Here is an 18583-nt window from a genome sequence, read left to right on the forward strand (position 1 = left end):
TTACATGTGGCACAATGGAAAGCCACATGATGACTTCAAGTTCACCAACAACTGTAGTCAATAATACTATAAATACTATATAGAGCACATAAACACCTATACCACATGGCACTATTAATGCAGTTAACATGAACTAAATAACATAAATGTAATATATTACTTAACAATGCAACATACAACACTAATACACAAAATAATAACAAAAGGAAAATTTTTACTGTTCACATAAGGTACCAATACCAAATTTCCCCATAAATAATGAAGTGATTCATACGTTTTACAGTAATGAGATCAATTCTGTTCTATAATAATAATAATTTCTTTAACATTGTTTTCGAAAAGCATGCAGGATGAGGTAGAGGGATAAAAATAGTTCAACTTTTAAAACGCGTCGCGAGACCGTTGCCTCTATTTTTTTTAACGCAAGAACAAATGCATTCTATATGAACTCACCCTTTGAGATTCTTGACATTTAAACGTCACATTTGCGATTTCAGTCCAGTCTTGTTTACACTCTGTGAAATCTCACACGCAACAGTTCCAGTCTCAGATTTTGCGCGCTTCAAAATGAAACCACAACACACGCCAACACTATAAAATAACGCCTCAGTATACAAACTAACCCTTTGGTATCCAGCTGTGGGTAGTTGTTACATGCGTGTGGACTCAAAGTACTGCAGAAATAAATCCCACTTATGTTCCAAACGGTCGCGCGCGCTGCTCCGCACACCAGCACCTCGCGCACCGGCAGCGCTGTCAGTCCCTCCCTCCCTCGAGCGCTCGGTGCGATTACAGCTGCGTAACGTCATACAGACCGATGACTCTGAATGGAGGACGCTGTTGTTCATTTACTTTATTGCATTTATTTCATATCTTTCTGTAAAATACCTACTTTAAAACAAAAAAAAACCGACGTCTTTTAAAGCACAACAATGCAACTTGTCTTATTTTCTGTCTATTTTCTGTTAAATACCTCCTGTTCTATACAATAAGACTGCAATAAAGATGTTTTTTTTTTTTTTTTTTTTTTTGGGTAATTTGTATAAGGACAAACAGATTCACTTATTACATGCCATAAATTAGTTAAATAAAGCATATATTTCTTTTCATGATGCAAATCATAAAAAACAGTTGTGTAGTCTAGTCATCCTGACCTTCTGACACACAGTCTTGGCTGACTCCTTGTTCAGTCATCTATTCAGCATTCCCTGCATTTTTCCTGTTTCCCTGATTTAGAAATGCACACCCTCCTTCCTCAGGATATCCTGAACAACTGCTCCAGTGTTTCTGATCTTACTCATCTTTGCATTCAACATGAGTAAACCGATTAGCTATATCTTTCCTCCATAAACAGCGGGTCTGTGCACGCCATGTGTCTGTCCAGTAAGTCGGTTAGTAACCACTGACCCAGACAAACTCTTATTCATCTCATTAAATTAAATGAGATCTTCAGGATGGTGGTTTGATAGTATAGTAAATCTCAGGGCTAACGTCTGTCACGCATGCTTGTGGGTTTAACATCAACTGCACTGACATAATCAACTGAAGGTCTTTATTCAGATGTCAATGGAGTTTAGGAAGCTTTTTCCACACAGCTGTCTGGAGGCATTCACAGGCTGCACTGTGTGAACGGATTGTTATGCAAACATACTTTGACTCCCTAAAGATTTTCTAGTGTGCATTGTCTTCTCTTTCGCTCTCTTTCCTCAGAGCAGGATTGCAAAGAACCCATATAACCTTTACAGACATGAGTAACAGAAAGAAATGACTCGCCTTCCTTTTTTGCAACAAACCCAGTGACCTCATTTGTCCTGTTTCTTCCTGTTTATTCCTCCATAACATCCAGGATGTGCTGTTCGTGTGTTTTTTGGTGACCACCAGAATCCAAATAATCAACATGCAAAGACCCTCTTGAGTCAAAATAGAGATCTTAACTAGTCCACACATTTACAACCAATTTGATGTTTAATACTGAATACAGCCATAAAAGCAAGACTTTCAACCAATGGGATTTGACTGTGGGTGGGGCTAACAAGTGTAAAGCTACAAAGTTCAATACTAAAGTGTCACAATGATGGCTTCTTTGATTATCATGAAAGTGAAGTGATTTATTGCTTCCTCTTTTGGAAATGGTATTTGATCTGATCTGAAGACCGTCATGAAAGAAGTCTTATATAACCCATTATATTGACTAAGATAGCCACAGTGGAGAGGAAAAGGATACATTCAAAACTCAAAGTGCTTTTCACATTACGCTTAACCTTTTTTGCATTCCACTGCACTACTTTTCTATATATATACATCTATATATATATATATAATATATATAATATATATATATATATATATACTACTAAATGGACATTTTTGACTATTACACTGCTGTCTTTTGAAAAACATGTGGTGTTTTTTATTCAAACACCTTAAAAAAAGTCTTGAGAACTCTTTGAAAGGTAAGTCTTTTAAAAGGGCTGCTTAAGCATCTTTTACCAATTGTATTTTGACGTTTTAATGCTTCACAAACACAAAAAAAAACAAGAAAGCTCAAAATTGAAATAAAACCACATAAATCACAACAACAAAAAAAAATCAAAAAAAAATCTTAAATTTTTCAACGTGACAGAAATCTAGAAAGATTAACAAAAAAGAGTAAACAAAGACTAAAGACTAAAAAATGAATACTAAACCGCTTCAAATAACATCAATAGCTATATCTATGTAAAACAAAGACTAAAGACTAAAAAATGAATACTAAACCGCTTCAAATAACATCAATAGCTATATCTATCAGCGATACTATTCTGCCAGATTGCATTAGTGAGTAATTAGCAACAGACAACCAATCCTATTTTGCCAGATTCCAACAGTGAGTAATTAGCAACAGACAACCAATCAATCATAATCAGCCTCAATGCTAACCTCATTAAACACACAAAATATACATAAACCCACAACAACCACAACTACTTCATCTCTTCCAGCAACTCATCCATAAATTGAGTTCTAACTGTGCGCAAAAAAAAAATCATTATTAAACACAAAACTACAAACACTTTTTGTATGTGTTCGAAACACCCAAAATAATGTAAACCACAAAAACCACAAAAATTCAAAAAAAAGGGAACTCAGCTCACAGAAACCACACATATGCAAAAAACAAACAAACAAACAAAAAAATTTCATACACCTGTACTCTGCATGGCCAAATTTAATTTCATCTTTAATATATTTCATCAGCTGTGAGATTTCTTTGTATAACAATATCCATATGTACAGCTGTGTATGAAAAATTGTACTTATATGAACACGCTCATTTAAAACAATCCAAATTTATTAACATTAGAACGAGGCTATAAGAACAAATTGCGATGCGAAGTTCTCCTGTTCGCACAAATATGAAATAGTTCACACAATTATAAGTCAATGAGACACAATGTGATTAATAACAACTTTTAACTTTTAGTTTTACAAAAGTATTGGGTAAAAAAATTATCCTTAACAATTTCAAGTATGAAAAATCCAAAACATTGATTTTTGGACACTAATATACATACGATGATTGGCTAAAATTTGCATTTGAGCACAACAGTGACTGGTCCTTCTTGATTCAAGCGTCGTTACTATAGTTCTGCAGCCAGTTGTCTGATATTGTTTACTGTTGTCTGTTGTCAGGGAATCACCTCTGTTGCCGTGGCAAAGGAATGAGGAGAATTGTTTACAGTAATTTCCAGCTAGCATGTTCCATGACTCCTGCAAACAAAACATATTTCTCCTTCTCCACTCTTTCTTTCCGAGTCTCAGACATACAGCACGAGCTCTAAGGGACGAACTCTGTCTCCTAGCGCTAATGTGGCATGAATGATTGATGCAGTTGCGTGAAAAGCTTGCAGTTTCTGCCTGCACTCTAAATCCAGTGACACACTGAATCAATTCTTGTAGCTGTCATACCGATATCATATCGCTCCACTGCACATTGCGTTAGAAAATTCAGCATTACGTCATGAGATCACAGCTACTGCAGTTGCAGATTGTGACCTTTGTAAAACAGTCTTGATAAGGAGTGGCATGGAGGATTAGACAAACTCACAAACAGACTGTTGTGTTCGGGCCTAATAATCTTAACCTGGATTTACAACCTATGTCAGGGCTTAAGCAGTAAACACGTCTCCATTAGTCAAAGCACATCAAACAATTTCATTGCGTTCTGCATGTAGTACATCTGATTATAACAATATTTAATTATGCAAATAAACCAGGTTGTGATCTGAAAAGCCTAACATTTGAGCGCAGAGACCACCCTCTTCCTGTGAGACCCAACAAAAGCGAAAACTGCAGAGATTTGGACTCACCGTTGTGATAAATATGAAACATAATTGATGAGAATTTGATGGATTGCCTGTCCAGCAGCCCAAGCAACGGCAAAAGGTGAGGGAACAGATTTGTAGGTATAATGTACACTGGTCATTATAATTATAAGGTGAATGATTAGCTAATCACAGTCCCTGCTCTCCACCAATCAGCTGCAAGGATAACGCAGCAGGCCATTGTTTCCATCAGTAAATCCAATCAAAGACACTGTGTCAATCTCACACTTCTCTCTGGGAAAATATAATATGAGATAAACCAAGTACTACAGTGAAATCAAAAGATAGCAGTGAGACTTCATGCTTGTCAGGAGATTTGACCAATAAATAGGATTATATCTCCAAGGGTCATTTTCAGTAATCCCAAGTGAATGGTGCTATTCTTTTGTACACTCATTTGTGATTTGGCAGAAGCCAATGGAAGTGGCTATTGTGATATACAATATACAATATGTATGTATACATATACAATAAAAGATAATAGATGTTTTATGTTAATATAGGATCAAAGGAAAACTGAAGTCTTCCTAGACAGTCCTCTAATTAAAGTCTTTAAGAGTCTGTCTCTGACTGCAGTGAAATAAAAGGGTCAGAGCTCCAGCCAGACAGTCTCTGGGTCAGTGTCTGTGTTTGAGGTACCCTGAGACTTTAACAACTCCAAACCCACACCACCTGCCACTGATGGCATGGAGCGATGGGGAGACAGGCTCTTCTGAAGCGACTAGACAACCTGTCACGACACAGGACTCTGACAGAAAGCAGAGTGCAGTTTCATGGGAATAACAAAAGCAATGTGACTTGAGGTTTTTGACGGAAGATCTGCTCCAAAATCTAGTAAATACTCCTCCAAAACAGATACTCTCTTTCTGACCGAATTTTAAGGCCGCATTATATTCTAAAAATGCAATCCCATAATGCATTACAACAAGTGGAAAAAATCTATTCAAGATGGTGGAAAATGTTGATTATATATATAATGCATTATTTTTATTTAAATCATTTCATATTCAAACTACTATTCAAAAGTTTGTTAGTAAGATTTTTTTAAAATAAATTTCTATTTTTATTTAACAAGAATGCATTAAATTGATCAAAAGTGTAAAGTAATTGATAATACATTTCTGTTTCAAAGAAATGTTCTTTAGAACTTTCTAAAATCCTCCAAGATGAGTGTGACCGTTTCCATAAAAATATTAAGCAGTGTAACTGGTTTCGAAATGGATGATAATAAAAATGTTTCTTGAGCAGTGAATCACATTCGAATGATTTCTGAAGGATCATGTGACTGGAATAATGATGCTGAAAATTCAGCTTTGCATCACAAGAATAAATTTCATTTTAAAATATATTGAAAATAGAATACAGTTATTTTAAATTATAATATTATTTCGCAATTTTACAGTTTTTATTGTATTTTAATTAAATAAATGCAGCCTTGGTGAGCATAAAAGACTTTAAAATAATCAAAAAAACATTTAAATGGTATTGTATATGTATTTAAAAAAATTATAAAACATATTCTTCTAAACAAGAAGGCATGTATATATGTTTATCTACTCTATGTCTCTTCCTGTGCATGTCTTTGGTCCAAGGTCTCGTCAAATATGAGCTTGTCTGCTCTTTAATGAGTGACCTGAGCTATAAGACGGCCCGAACCAGGTGGAACCAAACAAAAGGGTTATAGTGAGCAGCAATTACTGTCACATACCTTCTGTCACAACGCCCCCTCACCCTTAAACGCTCCATTATGTGCTTTCCCATCATTCACTTTGCTAATCCCAAAGATCAACAGCCATTTTATTAACAAAACAGCCACATAAATAAACCCATTGTTACATGGGAATCATTTTGGGGTCACACCAACAATGCAAAGATACAGATAATTATTTTTTGTTATGTTCCTCTCAAAATAGTGTTGTGAAACGCTGCAAATATTTGATTTAGATGCTTGCTGCACACTAAGGAAACACCAGGAGTTGGCAGGAAAAAGGATAATTGCTGTATAGCATTGTTTGCCCAGGATAGACATAACATATTTCATACATCCTGGTCGAGCTTCAACTCCTCTCAGCCACCATGAAGAGTTTTTAAAAGCCTAAAGGGAGCCGCTAAGGAATATTCAAGAGGATATCAAGCAAATATTAATGGGTTTGTATCATTTTAACAGAGTTGCATAACACACGCTGTACAGAGAGCATCTGAGGTTCTCACAGACAGCCGAGATCCATCAACACATCTGAGAACATCATGATGAAGAAACACAGAAACTAGGACTGTTTTGAGGGAAAAGGGAGCGAGAAAGAAAGCAAAGACAGTTCATTGTGACTAACTGTTCATGAAATTGTCTAAATTCATAAATAATGTCCCACTCAGACAGACACAAAGGACACAAACATGCTTATCGCTACAAATAAAACCACTCTGGCAACTGTGAGCGCTCAAATTAATCTACTGTTTACCTGAACGGTTTATTGAAAATGACTGGCCTAAATTATTTATGTTGTCACAATCAATATGAATGCAAATTATGATTCATATTGAATTATGAAACTTATTAATTACAATACAAGCTAAATACATACACACAATCTACTTTAAAAAAATCAGCCTAAATCAATATTTGCAGCAAATCTTGTAAACCATTCTAGCATCTCAAAAGCTTCTCATCTGCAGCACTGTACAAATTAACAGCAGAATTACCTGCAGATGCAGACAGACACTCGGATATCCCAAATGGAGATAGCTGATGTCCAACCTGTTGCACCACCTCCATTATCAAGCAGGGCTCCTGCTCTACCTATCCCTGAGAAGAGGCCTCAGAAGTGGGGAAGAGCTGGAAGAAGAGGGGGTCTTCCAGGAGACTATGGGCCTGCAGACTTTAGGAGTGCTGCTTTGGTCCATAGTGAGGGCCGAGGAGGAGGGGAAGAAAGAGCCCAAGGGGAGGGGACTCTCTCTCTCTGGCTCTACTCGGTGAACAACAGAGAGTTTCAACAGACCCAGGAGCTCTTAAAAGAGAAGAAGAGAAAAGCGGCCCCTTCTCCAGAGTCTGTCAGTCAAACTGTAGAATAAATCATTTCAGAGGATATGTATATTTTTATGAAGACTATATGGGGTATCTTTTAAACTAGTCCTTATGTTATCTATAACCCGGTACTGATATGATAAAAATACAACATATTTAATAAATCCAGCAAACACTTTGTTGCTTTGTTCATTAATAATGAAAACTGTTTGAGTAGCTGTCAATGGACAGGATTTTTCCATATATTTATGAAAGCATTACCACTTTTTTTATTTTTTATTTTTTTGAAAGAAAGAAAGAAAGAAAATAATGCCTTTATTCAGCAAGGATACAAAAAATTGATCAAAAGAGACATTTATAATGTTATAATGTTAATGTTAAGATTTCTGTTTTCAATAATTGTTGTTCTTTTGTACTTTCTATTCCACAAAAATATTAAGCAGCACATGTGACTTCTTAAGGATCATGTGACACTGAAGACTGGCTTTAAGACAGCTGAAAAGTCAGCTTTGGATAACAAACAAACAAACAAACAAACAAATAAATAAATAAATAAATATTAAATAAAATAAATCAATAAATAAACCAGTTATTTGAAACTGTAATAATATTTCACAGTATTATTGTTTTCACTGTTTTTGATCATATATATATATATATATATATATATATATATATATATATATATATATATATATATTATATTATTTATTTAATTTATTTAATATATATATATATATATATATATATATATATATATATATATATATATATATATATATATAACACGCTGTACAGAGAGCAACTGAGGCTCTCAGAGACGATTAATGATGCATAATTACATGCAAGTAACCCTAAGCCAAACCAAAATCCTAATCCTAACCATATAGTAAGTACATGTAGTTAATTAATATTACTCAGTACATATATGTATAAATACACTGTAGCAAGGACACCTTAAAATAAAGTGCAACTGTTTAATCATTAGTACAGTCATTATTTCTAAATAAAAACAATACAGTGGGTGAGTTATACTCTCAAGTCCTGATCAGTTTATTTAGCAATTTTGTCCTTTACTTATCAAATAAATACTTTAAATATTTTACAGGTTGTTGAAGAGCAGTTGTAATCGGTCCCAGGACAACGTTCTTGGTCATTACTAGGGAGTGCTGAACTGTAGTGTTTCTCTCAGAAGTCAGGAGGTCAGAGCACACTACACAACTACTCCTTTATCATCATATCATCATTTAACCAGAAACATCAATGGAGAACTTTCTAATCTTGTAGTTTGTTTAAGATAATGAAAGGTTAAAACTGAGGACGCTGATGATGGTGACGAAGACCAATCTTCACACAACCTGATTAAATACTCAAGCAGTCTATAGGGTTTGAACCAACATGGTCGCCATCCCAACTGCAGTTAAACGATTCGACTCTCTTTGAACAATGGGCCTCAGATCTCCAGCTCCTCCGGTGCATGTCCAGGGGTCTGGTTTCATTGCCCCCCACAGAGGTATGAGGAGAAAGAGAGAAGGGGAAAGTGGGAGACTGGCTTTATCTGATCAACTCATGGTCTCATATCAACAGGCTCCCACATCTTGTGTCCACAAGCTCCATCTAAGTCCATTTGATAGCCACTGAGACTGAGAATGAAAAGACCAGGTCAGGGCAAAGGTGAAAGGCTACTCTAGTTGTTCAGCTCTATACATCTCAACCGGAATAGTTTGCACCCTAAAAGACAACCACAATGAACTATTACTGACATTACAACATGACACCACTTAGTGCACTTCAGTGTGTCTTAATGATAGGGGAGTAAGCTGTGCAGTGTATGGTTACGTGGGCGCTAGGTTCATGACTGTAACTCTGTACGTATGTGAAAGTAATCTTGTCTTGCATACGAACCACACTAAAGTGCGCAGGAGACCAGACATACACACTCAACTGTGAGGACAGGCACCAATCTCTATTGATAAGGAGCTGAAGTAGACGTCCCGCTCATTTAGATGAAATTAGATGCAACTTCTGAGCCATAACAAATTTGTTATTGTTAGAAAACAATGAACCCTTTTCACATTTCTGGGGTTATCATAGTTGGGTAGTGATGAATGGGAACTACAACAAAAATAATATGCTCCAACAGCAAAAGAAAAAAAAATCCATAATGTTTCTAAGACTTTACAAAAGAGGAAAATGATCAAGGGGTTGATAGTATTGGTCAGAAGAATGAAGTCAAATTTGGCATCACTACCTTTCCAGAACATTCTCATTCACTGTTCCTTGTTGGTGGAACCCCTGGCATATCCAAGAAACAGCTGGAATCTCTTCTGTGGGCATTTAATGGCATCCTGCTGAAAAAAAATTCACTATTTCTTAATGCCTCCCTGTCCTGAATTCTGAATATTTAAAACTTTGTATTGCTTGCATTTCTCAAGTTATTGCCTTCTTAAGATAAATCGCTTGTTGTATTCCTCATTTGTAAGTCATTTTGGATAAAAGTTTCTGCTAAATGAATAAATGTAAATGTATAAAACTATAGTAGACTTCAGAACACTTCCTTCTGTCTTATTTTGTAGTTTTTTGGCAAAACGGAATGAGAACTCGTCTCACTGCAGCTGAAGGAATTGCTGTATGTCTGACTGGAAACAATATGGAGGCAAATTTAAACGGATAGTTCACCCAAAAATAAAAATTCTGTACTCATAAGACCTTTTCGTGTTCACGAAAGTTCACAACGCATGCTTGTGGTTCAACTGATGTAGAACCTGGATGCACTGCGCCTTGTTTACAGGCAGAGAAATGCACACGAATGTGTCATGGTACTCTAATGAATGCACATCGAAGACTTACATGGAAGAGAAGAAACTGTTGAATAAAGTCGTTATTTTTGTCTTCTTTGTGTACAAAAAGTATTCTCGTAGCCTTATAAAATCACAGTTGAACCACTGATGTCACATGGACTATTTTAACGATGTACTTAGTTCCTTTCTGGGCCTTGAAAGTGGAAGTTGCATTGCTGTCTTTGCAGGGTCAGAAAGCTCTCGGATTTCATCAAAAATATCTTTAATTTGTGTTCTGAAGATGAATGAAGTTCTTACGGGTTTGGAACGACACGAGGGTGACAGAATTTTCATTTTTGGGTGAGCTATCCCTTTAATCTTTCCAGTCTTTCCCTGTTCAGGCAAAGAAACTCATAAGAGAATTCTTTCCCATTCTAAAATAAAGCACTCATGCTCAAACAGAGCAGTTTAATTACATTTCAGTGTTTTTATTAATGCTAGAAAGGTTAGCATTTAATGCATACTGTTCAAATCCATTACAATACAGTTTTTTACAACACAGACCTGGTTCTTTAATTCAAATGATTCATCATAATAATCATAATAATAATGCAATCACATGATTTATCATATTATTATAAATAACTGGTCTGTAAGTACTGTTCTGTACTTTGGTAGCCAAAATATTCCTAATGAATATTATAAAAAAAAGAAAAGAAAAAAAAGAAAAATGTAAAATGCCACACATATGGAAATTCTTCTGTATAATGACTCAAATGAATCAGTTTAAATTATCGATTCAATTGAATAGACTCACTAAAATGAATCAGAATTCTCAGTACCACACTTTCCCAACTTTATCAGAAATATGTTCAGCAGTGTCTCAGGTTCAAAGGAGGTCATCTTGACAAATGGTCAAATCTCTCTGTGCTCAAATTGAGTGATCTAAAATTGCCTCTGTGTCTCAGTTCAGGCCAGGACTAACTGAACATTAGTCTGTTTGAGATGTGAGTCCTATAACACTGTATACAATTTATTATGGCTATTACAGAGCACACAGAGTACTATCAATAATACGAGGGTCTGTAGCACACAAGTAATGCTGAATTGCTCAAAGTCTGCTGTTCAGTCAAATACAGACTGAAACACACAAGGAGAAAGTAAATGGATGATTTAAACTTGGGAAAACAACAAATGTGACACATTCAACAGTAAAACGACACTACAAAGACTTAAAATGTGAATCAATACGATCAATAGTCACATGGATGCTTGCCACAGCAATAATTAATGTGAGCATTACTGAATAACATTCCTTGTGCTGTGGCTTCATTATGTGAAGCTAACCTTTGGCATTAATGAATGCTAATGAACCAGTTAAAAACCAATATGGGAACAAACCACCAAAGCAACGGTCCAGTCTCTCAACTCTCTCATCCAGACTTCTTAATAAAGCCTTAGCGGTTTTAATGGTCTCTCTAGCGTCTCTGTCAGATGGCTGGTTTATGTCCAGGCTGGTACACAGAAGACACTTGCCCTGGTTGGAATAGTAGTACACAAGGTTGCAATGGAGGTCTGTTGCTCCTCAGGAATGATTTATCACCACAGCTGCCAGTGTCGTACTAAATAACATAGGTTACAGACCACAGGTAATTGAACCAAATAATAAATTCACTCCAATGGGCACGTCTACTCATGACATAATAAATTACTACAAGATCTCCTCCTCCCCCCAGCTCTGTCTGTTTTGACGGCCACAGGACCGAGTTTAATATTAGTGAATGTCTTCCACACTATATGTGCCTTTCTCATTACCTGAAGGGTCTGACAAAGAGTTAATGTTATTATATGACTCATTAATTTCTTTATTATGACTATTTTCCACTTTTTATACTAATAGTAAAATAAGCATTATAAATGATGAAATTATGAGTTAACATTCATGTATTTAAGTATGGAAAATTTGTAAAGACAAAAAAACCTTCACTGTTCAAACTTATCAATTTAAAATGTAAATGTTTTAGAGGCAAAAATAAATCGCATACAACATTCTTAAGAATTATAAATAAATAAATAAATAAATAAATAAATAAATAAATAAATATATATATATATATATATATATATATATATATATATATATATATATATATTTATATACATTTGAATTAATAAAAAAAATTAAATGGAATTTAAAATTAAACAAAAAAATTATAATAAAAATAAATTTATCAAAACTATGATTAATGTAAATGTTTTAGAGGCAAAAATAAATCGCATACAACATTCTTAAGAATTATATTACATTTGAATTAATAAAAAAAATTAAATGATATATATATATACATTATATATATATATCTATATATATAATATATATTTACATTTGAATTAATAAAAAAAATTAAATGGAATTTAAAATTAAACAAAAAAATTATAATAAAAATAAATTTATCAAAACTATGATTTAACACACATGGAAGTATTGGAAAAATGTACATGTACCAAAAAACCTTCCTTCACTTGGTCTTCCTTCATAAACAAAAATAAATTGTGCCAACATATAAATTCTAAAATATTTATATAGATTTAAATAATATATAAAATAAAATGATTATAATTATACTTTTTATATAAATATGATTATAATTATAATTATTATTTATATAATGTATTATTTATATTTTAAGTATAGTATACTAATTATATTAATATATTACTGTTTAAATAAAAAAAACAACAACAACAACAACAACAACAAAAAAAAACATTAACATTAAATTTATAACAAAACAAAATAAAATAAAACTCTAAAGAAATTCCTAAACTGAGACAATTTATTTTTATCTACAAAACTAATTCCAAGCATTCAAGCATAAGTCTAAAAGGTTTCAGTCAGCTGTGCCCCAAATATACTGGAAGTATTCATTTTAATGCTGTGTTTGTTTGTATTAGCACGCAAACATTGCTAGCTTTATTTTAGGTTATCGGAAGAGACTCCAGTTTCTTACTGACAGGAAGATCATAATCCCTGTATAACACACGGGACTTTCTACAGGAACCCCCGAGCTGAGTCCTACAGGCTAACGCACTAAACACCTGTTACAGCACATGTTGTGTCAGCTACCCGTGAATCCCCTGAGATGGCATTCACAAGGCATAACCAGAGAGCAAATGCTGAAGCTCAACTCACTTTGAAATTATTTAATATGTAGGGTTAGAGGTTCGTTCGAATCCTTGACCAGTATAAATAGTGATACTCACCTAAACAAAATCTGAGAAACACACATGGTGACACATGTTATAGAGTGCTTGTGAACAGTTGCGTGCGTCCCAGTTCTCACTTTCCATTCACCATCAGCAGAGACACAAAAAAAGCACAAGCTGTCCTAAACCCCTCTACACAGCTCCAGAGATCATTATTCACACAATCATAAACATTTCATTTCTGCACTGCACTCAAACATTTCCATTTCCGAGATCAAATTCCTTTGTAGAGCCTCAAGCAAGAATCTGACACTGCAAGCATCAATCTATCAGACAGTTTCCACTTTTCCTCCCGTCCCAGTCCTGATATACAACGTCAAATCAATATGAGAGACAAATATCTCAGATATTGCCAGCAACACAGCTGCACATGCATTGTGCATGTGGATATCACATATAGCATCTATAATTTATGATTTATCAATGTCAACATGACACTTGAAGGCAGAACTGAATGTCAATGTACACACTGGTGTTCACAGGGAATCTCTTGAGCAAACTCCCTGATCAACTCAACACAGGACTCAATATCTGCAGCTGTCAGAACACAGACACAGATTGAGGCAAATTTCAATATCAATCAATGCCAACAGTATTTTTTCAACATCTAGCACTGAAATATGAAACTCTGGAATATCTTCCAGGCAAAGCAGCAAAACTTTATCATTTTTAAGCCATAAATAACACAACACGTATGCAATGATCAGTCCTGATCCAGCGGCCTCAGCATCAGAAAGTGTTTTATGATGTTTTATATGATGATAATTATATAATAATGATTAAAAATACCACTGTGCATACATACATATATATATATATATGTGTGTGTATGTATGTTTGCACAGTGGTATTTATAAGCATTATTATATAATTATATATAATATATAAAAGACAATTATATATAAATTATTTAAAAAAAATTGTGTGTGTGTGTTTTACAAATGTTTAAATAAATATATATATATATATAAATATAAAATATTTATATAAATAAAATATTAATTATATATAATATTATAATTAATTATTCATAAAAATTATAGACACACACAGACACCTTTTATATATATAAGTATGTATATGTATTTATATATATAAAGTGTGTATATATATTACATACAATAATGTGATAAATAATAATAATAAATATACATAATAATTATAATAATTATTATTAATAATGCTTGACATCATATTTTATATATATAACATTAATAGAAACATTTCTGGTTTGAATTGATTGAACCTTGATTTGAATTGATTTTCCAAATGGAAGCAACCCGAAACAGAGGTTTTGTCAGATTTAGTTCACTTCTGTAAGCTAAATATGACCCCAAACTCTAACAAAATATGCGCGCGCGCACACACACACACACACACACACACACACACACTCTGGCAGGCGAGTGGCTCTGCTCTGATTATTATGACAGTCCTAACGCAGCGTCCGGCCCAAAAGCGTTCAGACGGCTGATAAGAATGTTTGTATTGGAAGCCCCAAGCGTCCCGTCTGCTTTACCAGCCTAGATCATGCCTGTTTGCTCTGGCAAAGCTGTTGGCCCTTGAAAGCTGCCAGAATGAAGAGCTTACAAAGAACAGAGGGGATTGTGGGATTGAGAACTGCAGTAAGATAGGGCTTAGATAGAGCTGCTGAGAAAATGCTGATGAGAGTCAATTTGGGCTTTAGGACTTTAGGAAACACCCTGTAATGTCATTACCTCATTCTCTCTCAGTAAGATGGGCAATAACAAGCACACGGACACCCCAAACACACTCCAAAACACCCCGTGCACACACAGCACACTTTCTGATCAACACTGCCTTTCATTCATTCATTCATTCATGAGATGCTAATGTGTTCTGAGCATTACAATGCAGATGCAAAGGTGTCACTATATGGTTGCTAAGATGTCCAGAGTGTTTTAAGAGTGTTTTTGTTGGTGGTTGTTAGGGCATTGATATGCTGTTGCTAAGGTGATTTGAGTGTTTTTTTAACAGCAATGTGATCGCTATGTAGTTACTAAGGTGTTTTGAGTTTTTTGAGAATGTTGCAAATCTTAAAGGGTGTTGGTGGTGGTTGCTAGGGGGTTGCTATGCAGTTTCAAATGATTTTAAATGACTTTAAGAGCATTGCAATGTGAATCCAAGGGTGTTGTGTGTGTAGAGGGAGTACTGGACATTTAAAAATGATAGTTTGTTCAAATGAAATTTTGTAAACCTCACCAAAAGATAATTATAAGGGAAACACCATAACATTAAAGTCTTATTTGTGGCATCATTCATCATTCTCGGCCACAGGCCAACCAGCTGTGCAGATGCTGAGAAGACATGACACCAGAAGCAGCCAAGGGCTCCACGTGACCTCGTGACTCTTGGCTCTGACTCAGAATGAGAGTTTAGAGGTGTGAGGTTACCAGCTCTGTAACTTAACATCTCTTCACATCACATCACAAACCTGACAAGAGATAAAAGACAGGGATATAAAAGAGAGAAAAGGTGAGACAAGGGGACATCACTGTCTTAGATCACTGGATATCTTCCTCAGATCACAGTCTGACATCCACCCATCTTATAATAAAATAGGAAACCAATCAGTATCTGGCCTTTTCACAGATGAAAGTATATATGTGACCCTGGACCACAAAACCAGTCATAAGTAGCACGGGTATATTTGTAGCAATAGCCAAAAATACATTGTATGGGTCAGAATTATCGATTTTGCGTTTATGCCAAAAATCATTGGGATATTAAGTAAAGATCATGTTCCATGAAGATATTTTGTAAAATTTCCTACCGTAAATATATCAAAAATGTATTATCATTAGTAATATTCATTGCTAAGGACTTTACTTGGACAACTTTAAAGGCGATATTTTCTCAATATTTCTATTTCTATCTCTCTCTCTCTCTCTCTCTCTCTCTATATATATATATATATATATATATATATAATCAATAAATTTAACATTATAATAATTTAATACTATATTAATACTTTTTTAATGATTTTTATAATATAATTATAATATATACTTTGAACATTTATGTTAAATTATGTAGTTGTTTATATAATTAATATAGGCCCCCACACACACACAATATATAGTTTTAAAATATTATAAACACAAAAATGGCTTGTATGTTGTACATTATATGTGTTTTATGAAAAAAGAAAAAGTCTCTCCATTGGCTTGCACTGATGCAACTGAGTTATTAAAGATTTCATTTGAGATTGTTCTCTCCTGCAGACTGCCTGTGAGAAACAGAAATGTAATTTCTTTTAACAGTGCTGCTTTCCCTCAACTAATAATCCCACGCTGAGACTGCTTGAGTAAATGTCATCATTTCTGTTGAGTTCTGCAGTTGATAAATGACCGCTGCAATTTCAACATCGAATCTCACTGCAACCGCTAAACATCCTTGTAACTGGATGTTATTGTTGCAGGCCTCACAAGGGTCATTGACAGGGGAAGTAGCTGAAACTTATCTGCACCAATCACAGCCTCCGCTATGACATTATGACAAATCCCATTCAGTCCTATTCAATTCCTTTCTCTTTTTCCTGTCTCCCAGTGTCTGTCTAACCAACTTTGACAGTTCAAATGTCAGTAAAATATCTGCAGGACTACGTAAACCCTCAAAACATGTTGACTGTTCTCGCTAGGGGATGAGAATCATGACATCTGCTAATCTAATGTAGACTGCAGTCTCTTGGGACTGGATGCATAAGACAAGTCTGTCTGCAACAACGACCATGAGAGCATGGGAAAGACAGCAGTCATGCCATTGTGTCTCACCGACATTCACTGAAAATCATCTTACATTCTCACCTAATGGTGCTCTGGACATAATGTTCACCTTTGAGCTATTAGGAGCAAGAGGTTTTAACATCGTTGTGCAATAAAATGAGGTGAATAATGCGATCGGTGGACCTGCATTATCATTAGTCTACCTTCAGAGATTCAGTCAGGCTCCATTATGTGGGCTGGAAATGCACAATTATCCAGATGCATGACGGGGAAAGTTATTTCTATCTACAGTTGTTATATGAAAGTAGGGAAATGCAAGACCAATTCATAGACCAAGTGAATGATACTTTCAAATAGATTTATTTTTTCATATTAAAAATCACACACACACACACACACACACACACACACACACACACACACACACACACACACACACACACACACACATATATATATATTCAAAATATTTATTTTTGAACATTTAAAATAAATATTTATATATTTATAAAAATATTAAAAAATAAGTGATTGTAAAATACATAACATTTTTGTTTTAATAATTATTTTTCATATATATATATATATATATATATATATATATATATATATATATATATATATATATATATATATATATATATATATTATCATATCTTACTCATATTATTAAAATGTAAAAAAAATAGTTTTGAATATTTTATCTAAATATTTAAATATGTATTTAAATTTATATATTAAATATAAATAAGATTAAAAAAATTATTTAAAAAATATATTATTACAATATTTGTCATAATGGCCATATTCTGCACTTTTACAGCAAATTATTTTCCCTTTTAAAATTAGTACATTTTAGTTCTCGTGAACTAAAAGTAGTAGTAATTCTTCTTTTTGAGCATTGGAATCAAACCATCTGTTTTAGTTGCTGTACCTTTTATGATTTACATTTGTGAATTACCTCTTTTTATTGGCTTCCATCTTTGCTTGTGAAATGAATAATAATTTCTGGCCAATTTGCTTAGTACTGGTGTTTATACCTAAATTTATGTTAAAATGAACCATTTTGGCATCTTAGTTTTCGTATATAGATATTAAGAGAACAGAAGAAAATTCTATTTTCCATGAAATGGCCTTTTTAATCTAGCAAAGCTACAGTGGTGCATGAGGATCCATTAGAGAGCACTGACACCCCAAAGTGCCACATCAGCTCTTCAGATAGCCTTAAAGAGAGGAATGCACAAAGATAAAGAAAGTAAGTAAGCCAACACACATCTTTTCGAAAGCGGCTGAATTGGCTCCAAATCACTCAGAGAATGAAGTTAACCACGGAGCCAGAAAGACATCAGAGGCAGGAAGAAATCTCCCTTAAGCTCAGTCTTTCATCTTTCTTATTCATGC

The 18583-nt window shown here is 34.3% G+C and overlaps 1 protein-coding gene across 4 annotated transcripts in view; it reads right to left on the bottom strand.

Moving 5' to 3' along the window:
• LOC109046263 (rho GTPase-activating protein 24-like) overlaps positions 1-18583 on the bottom strand; it is a 91594-nt gene that overhangs the window by 18542 nt on the left and 54469 nt on the right. The window contains exon 1 of one of the 4 annotated variants that reach the window (XM_042778701.1): positions 7065-7518. The exons of 1 other annotated variant lie outside the window; for it this stretch is intronic. In XM_042778701.1, coding sequence (XP_042634635.1) covers positions 7065-7137 — 73 coding nt within the window. In that variant the 5' untranslated portion in view covers positions 7138-7518. Of the gene's footprint in view, positions 1-453; positions 782-7064; positions 7519-18583 lie in introns of those variants that run through there. 2 more of the 4 variants (XM_042778702.1, XM_042778703.1) reach the window with 2 other exon arrangements.

This window comes from Cyprinus carpio, chromosome A21 (assembly GCF_018340385.1).
Source record: "Cyprinus carpio isolate SPL01 chromosome A21, ASM1834038v1, whole genome shotgun sequence".
Lineage (NCBI taxonomy): Eukaryota > Metazoa > Chordata > Actinopteri > Cypriniformes > Cyprinidae > Cyprinus > Cyprinus carpio.